Raw genomic sequence first — 6,847 nt, 5'->3', positions numbered from 1 at the left:
TTTTCCACAGTGGCCGCACCAGCTTGCATTCCCACCAGCAGTGCAAAAGTGTTTTCCACGAGTATCTACCTCTGTTGAAGACAAGAGGAAAGGACAAAAGAAATGTATGTTTCTGGTATGAGATATGATGAAAGAAAATGACCAAGGAACTATTTTTAATTAGTTTTCACTGAATGATCTTACAAAATCTCTTCCCACATCGACTCTTTCTTGTCATGTATTTTGCACAGCCACAGCCATGAGTTCCCAGTTTAACAGGAGGTTCTGTGTGTTAGAACAAGAGAAACAGGATTCACTCCCTTCAAGTTTAGTGTATCCTGGACATTTCCATGGACTTGCATCAGAGACGCTCACTAGTACCTGGGTGCTGGTCAGAACTGCTCCACAGCATTAATTTCAGACTTCTTGCCCCAGAGCTCCAGCATTGGAGAATGCTGCCCTTTTGACCCCCAGCCTTGGGGGGCTTTGTTCTCGCAGGCAGGCGTGGAGATGAATCACCCAAATTGGAAACTTGGATTGTGAGAAAAAGAGTAACAGTGAGAAACATGTGTTTTCCTTTGTTACAAATCAATGTCTGAAAAGGCTACTCTTACAAAGTATTCCTTAGGAATCTTCAGTTTCAGACAGTTTGTTATTCTCTGCAAAATTCAGGTAAAAATCTGTAAGAGTCTCTGATTCTGGCTGTTGTTTTATCACATAATCTGTAGCCCTGAAATACACCACACACGTAACTTTCTATAGAATTGGTCACCCAGGCTGCACGTCTTTCCTATACTACCTGTAGACAGAAAGTGTGATGCTCTTAATTCTAATAGACCATCCTGTGCCCTGGACGCCAAAACTGCCCAGTAACCAAGTAGGTCTTCTATTGTGCCCGATTCGTGAGTCCCCAGAGACCACCAAGGAGCCGACACCGATGCAAGTACAAAAGGTCTTTATTACAAGCTCGAGCAGGGGCTCACCCACCTACCGGTGTAGTGACATCAAGGTGAAGCCCCAAACAATAGCAAACAGGGTTTTTATGGGGTAAGGGATGGGGTGTTACAGGGCACACATTGTACGTATAGCATCATCACATAAACACCAATTACAATTGTATAGTACCCATGGTAACAGCTTTGACCATTCAGTATCTGTGAGGTGTTCATTACTTTTGGTGGGACCCAGCATGACTTTTGAGAATCCTTTGAAAATGACCAATTATGAGGTGAGTTCAAAGGGCCCACGTGGGGTTCAGGCAAGCGGTGAGAAATTGGCTAGGTTGTATAAAATAACTGTCTATAATCTTTAGTCTTTGACTCAGACTACAGGAATGTTTTTAACTTCTTTTGATTGGCTGATCTGAGGGTGGTCCGAGGGTGGCTTCAGCCTTGAGAACTCTGAGACTTTTCCTGGAACTGGGGCTACGTGCAGCCTGAGGTTGTTCTTAATGGAGGCCTTAATCTCAAAATGACATTACTTAGGCTCCTCACATCAGGCCTGGACACAAATGGTTACATCTGGTGAAGGGACAAGTGGGGTGGGGGTTGGGGGACAGAGCGCTCTCTGTGTCTCTATACTTGACCATCAGCATCTGATTGGGAAACAATCTTACACAGGTTGCTGTAGTTTTGTGTGTGTTGTCAGAGGAGATTAGTTCAGGCTCAATGACACTGGAAGCCTGAGTGTGACATGGGAAGGCAGTCTTGCAAAGGTCACTTCTGAGTCTGTGTCTTGTCACAGGTGGGGAGTAAGAGACTCTCTCACATTGTGGGCATGTGTGCTGTCCATTTGTGGGTCCAAACAGTTCAAACCCACGCTGTTTTGTTCAGGGTTAGAGACTCACAGAGGCCTCCTCCCTTCATGAACACAAATGGAGGTACAACCTGATTAAAGATCCGGTGATGTCATTGTCAGAGCACTGAGATCGCCCGGCCATTGAAGACACCCCCAATCGTAGGTGACCTGGAGGGTTTCCCTGCCCCTGAGGCCCCTGGGATTAAATGTGTCCATCTCTTCAGAACAACTACAATGTTTTACCCACGAGAGGATGACTCCCGGTGCACAGGGAGGTCGGGGAGGCCCAGCATGTGTTTCATTCTCTGAGCAGAGAGGTTCTCTCAAAACACTAAGAGAGCCAGGTATGTTACACACCTGACTTTTCTGAATCCTCAAGACCTTACTCTTCCTCTGCTGATTATGAATCTGTATCCAACTATTCATCTCAGTTTTGTTTCCTTTTTCTTAAAATCAATATAAAAATCCTACTGTTGCACATGAATTTAGCCTCAGTCCTTCCATCTTGACCCAGAGTGTACCCTCTGGACTTGCACTCGAAGGGCTTCGTGACTATCCTCAGGTACAAGGAAAAAACACAAATGAGAAGACAAGGGTTAATGTTCCCTATTAACGGTTATGTATGACAGAGTTTGAATACTGTGTCCTTGAGATCACGGCTATTCCCTGGAAACTGCCCCTAACCCAAGGCCGTGCCTTCAAAACAACCAGTGTTTTCCTGCACACCAGGACAAGGGCTGCTCTCTTTATCATTTATAGCGTTTTTACAATAGCCGCTCAATTCTGCTTCTCTACTGCCCACTTGCCTCTTGCTCAGTATAAAAAGCCCTAAATCCTTGGACTCGGGCCGCACATTTAGAGTTCTGTGTTAACTCTGTGTGGTCCCATCTGGTAATACAGACGCCCTTAATTCGACTTCAGTGGTCTTGGGTTGTCTCCGTGTGTCGGCATAGCAGTACAGAGGCACACAGTTCATCCATCAGGTGGGAGAATCTTGTGCTGGACACAAGACATTTTGTCTGTCAGTGTGAAACTCTGCCATGAGCAAACTAACTGGACAAAGTAAGACAGTTTTTCTATTTCCACCCGAGCTTCTCTGCCTGGCAAGTTTTCACCTCCTCTAAGACCTTCCCTAGGCTCACCCTGGCAGAAAGGGAAGTCTCTGCTCCAATGGTCTCGAAGCCACAGCTTGTCTGCAAATTTAATAATTGTTTACACCGCCTGTTAGCACCTGGTAAAAGACTGGTTCACATGAGACGTGAGTATCCTCATCTTTTAAGTTTAAGTTGAGGCTGCCTTTGAACAAAGAATTTGAGACTTGGAAGAGAGAAATTGAATTTTCTATTCCAGGAAAAAAGAATTTTCTTTGGATTTTTGTATTCAGAAAAGCTAGTTTATTTGCAGAAAAATGGAGACTATAAGCTGCGAATCTCAAATTCACTCTTTCTTCCATATCAGCTCTTTCAAGAGTCTACAAAATGCTTATACAAATTTTGAAGAAGTGAATATTAGATGATCTGGAATAAGCAAGATCAGGTTAAATCACTTAAAGTGATTTTTAAAAATTACCTGAAACTCCCTTTGACCCCCTCCTTTTATTCAGTTCTTAACACAAATCGAACTTCAGACCAAGAAAGAGGCAAGAGCTGAATGGAGTATTCAGTGGCCACTCCATGCCCTATAAGGGACATACAGGTTCCGTCTGCATCAGTAAATGAAGAGGGTGACAGTATGACCTATGGGAGCCACAGCTGCCACCAGTGGCCTTTACATCCATTTGGCCTTTTGTAGCAGGAGCCCAGGGGCACCCAAGGTCCAAGTGCTGCTTGAAGCTTCACCTGCCTTCACTTAGTAGTGCTTCCAGAAATCTGTGCGTTGACTCCTCTAAAGCACCTACTCAGCCTTGCACAGAATAAGGATCAGAAATAAAAGAAATAAAATACAAAATAACATAAAAATAGAATGAATGAGTTCTGAGTCCCCTGGAGCAGTCACATGATGGAATTATGAGATTTCACAGAAAACTATAGGCTGTAATAATTGATGAGACCCTCCTCGGGCACATTTCCCCCCCACATTTCCTATTCTTACCCTAGTGAGTGGGGATCAACCTCAACCCACACAGCGGCTCTCTTATGGTCTAGCATTCCAGCAGCCCTCAGTAAAATTTTAGACTGATTTTATCCATAAAATATTTTTCCCTGTTGGTGAGAGATCTAGCCTGGGGACCCCATGACCAGGACTGGGGGCACCTCCCCTTCCATTGTGTTTAGCGTCTGTCTTTGCTTCTCAGAAGGAGTCACCTTTGGTGTCCCTGACGCTGGGCAAGCCCATCCACCTCTAGGAGGACTGGTCTGGCCCTGGGACCTGGTAACATGAAGCCAGGTGGCTTCCAATGCAGCCAGAGCAGAGGAGGGCGCTGCGGCAGGTGCAGAAAGACTTGCCCCAGTGCAGAGAGACCTGCCCCTGGGCTAGTGAGGACACAGAGGTCTTGAACAGTGACATCAGTCAAGCATGGGAATATAATTCATAGTTGGAGGATGCAGTGTTGAAGATCATACAATACACATTCCCTCAGGGCATTCACTGTGATAGTGCACAATGTGGGCCACCGGCTATGTCAGTAAAATTAAAATGGATACAACTCATAAAAAGTTACTTTATGGAAACAGGGAAATATATTCAAAATCAGTAACAGAAAGTTATCTAAAAAATCCCCAAACATTTAAAATCTAAGTAAGAAATTGCCATGTAAAAAGTCAGGTCCAGAAAGAATAAAAAGGGAAACAGAACGAACAAAGAGGGAAACTGGAAAGTTTCCTGAGTTGACAGAAAACACCGTTTACCAAAGTTTGTGGGAGACAAGAAAGCAGTGGGTTTGTAGGTCTGAATCAATAACGATGAACATGCATCCTAGCAAAGGGGTTTCAAACTCATCACCCAGGCTGCCATGCTGTGTGAGCTCCGGGCGGCCTGATTTCTATGTACGTTTTCCCACTGGATGTCATAGCAGCCAGAATTGATACACTGGATCTAATTGTACCTGTCATGATGTTCATTATTTTGGAAGAGACAATCATCCCTAGTAGACTTTATTTTCTTAACTAGGCACAGGATTAGATATTTATGGACTTAATCACTCTTGCTTCTGTCATGTGTGTGAGGACCTAACGGCATGACCCGTGATTAGGTCACGATTCATGTGGAAGGTCACGATTCTGTTGAAGGGAATGTACCCAATGCATGAATTTACTGTACTTTTCCCAAAAATAGATTATTCAGGGTCATCACTTTTGAAATTGCAAGAATCTCCTTTTCACTTAGAAAAAATGCAGTGCAGGGAAAGCAAAGAATCTTGGTACTGGAATCTTACATTTCAGAAAATTTTCAAAAAGCTAATTGGATCAGAATTAAACATGCTACTAATAGTTCTCATCCATTCTCTCAGGGAGGGAGCTTGAGCAGGGTGCTCTCTTCAACATATGAATGGAGGGGTAGGGAAAGAAGCAACGAAGTGAGAAAAAGAGACAGTGAGAAATACCACCATTACCAATATTAGCAAAAGATGCTGTGGAAAATGGACCCCACACTGTTCATCTCCAGTATGGATTAATCTGTCACCAAATATCTATGTGACTTGACTGGTGATTAGACTGGCGATATTTAACTGAAAGCACAGGCTTGGGACCGGGGATGGGGCGGGGCTGTCATTGGCTCTTTCCTTCACAGTGACCCATTCCTCACAGGACAGAATCGCCTGCCATTTCCCTGCTGGTTCTGCCCCCAGGCTGTGCCGCTGATGGGCCTTACTGGGCAGCTGCAGGCTGTCCCCGAGTCTCCAGCACCTTCCTCTCACACAGCCTCAGAGAACGTTCTGTGTGTTCCCCAGAGAAGCTACCGGCTGGGGCAGCTGAGTGTCATGGAACAGAGGTTTGTGTTCGGGGCTGACCCACTGTGCGAGAAGATTGTAGAGCTTGCATGCAGTAATAAACTCCAACATCCTCAGCCTCCACCCTGCTGATTGTCAGGGTGAAATCTGTCCCTGACCCGCTGCCGCTGAACCTGTCTGGGACCCCAGAGGCCGGGCTGGAAGCCCAAAAGATGAGGAGCAATGGAGACTGGCCTGGTTTCTGCAGGAACCAGTACAGATAGGTGTTTCCGTTACTGTGCAGGAGGCTCTGACTGGCCCTGCAGGAGATGGAGGCCGCCTGTCCAGGGGTGACGGGCAAGGAGAGAGGGGTCTGCGTCAACACCTCATCCCCACTGGATCCTGAAGTAATGAGAGGGAAGCACAATTTTATGCCACTTTTTCTGATTTTAAGGGTTTTTTTGTGTTTTAGGAGAAATCATTTTTTTGCGATTAGATTCATATTCTAATTATATTTATTTTCAATGACAACCCAAGAATTGTACGCACAAAGCAGCCTCTTTCTTTTCCAGCATCTCACTAAACCATGGTGCATTGTTCCTTTCTGTTTCTTCTTCTTTTCCCAGGCCCTCAAATTAAATTCCCCTTGCTGGAGGGCAATCCACACGTGGACAGAATATACATGGGGAGCAGTGGTGCCCCCAGAGCTCTCCCCCCACACCCCGTGCTCCTCTCTCACCCCCTCCGTCCTCACCTGGGATCCAGAGCACCAGCAGCCCCAGCAGCTGAGCAGGGAACCTCATTGTGAGAAGCAGAACTGATGGGTCCTCACAGGTAAAGAGCAGCACAGAGCTGAGCTTTATGTCAGAGGGCAGGGCCTCCCAGGGGACCACATGCAAATCCCCTGGGGGGTGTGGCAGAGGGGAAAGAGCCAAAGGCAGGGCCACAGGGACCTCCTGTGAGCAAAGTACCTTCAAATGTGTTCTGTGCTTGGAGGGAAACTACCAGAGAGAAATTCCTTACTGCTGAGTGGGAAGAAGGATCTGAGTGTCTGGGAAGACACAGCGCTCACAGCCCTGGTCTTGAGAAAGCTCCAGAGACCCTAAAGATGTGGACTTGAGTGTTCTGAGTCACTTTCTGGCAGGTGTACTCCCATCCTGCTTGGAGTCCTCTCAGCTACTCTCCAGAAGGAAACAGAGCCAC

General features: G+C 46.0%; 1 gene segment (V, D, J or C); it reads right to left on the bottom strand.

Annotated features, from left to right (window-relative positions):
- Positions 1-5,693: 5,693 nt before the first annotated feature.
- On the bottom strand, positions 5,694-6,447 carry LOC120231557. The segment is given in 2 exon segments: positions 5,694-6,046; positions 6,399-6,447. Coding segments are annotated over 2 exon segments (402 nt in total).
- Between the last annotated feature and the right edge of the window lie 400 nt (positions 6,448-6,847).

Source organism: Hyaena hyaena, unplaced genomic scaffold, assembly GCF_003009895.1.
Source record: "Hyaena hyaena isolate Hyena2069 unplaced genomic scaffold, ASM300989v1 scaffold_57, whole genome shotgun sequence".
In the NCBI taxonomy this organism is placed as follows: domain Eukaryota; kingdom Metazoa; phylum Chordata; class Mammalia; order Carnivora; family Hyaenidae; genus Hyaena; species Hyaena hyaena.
This window is presented reverse-complemented; position numbering and strand designations above follow the sequence as displayed.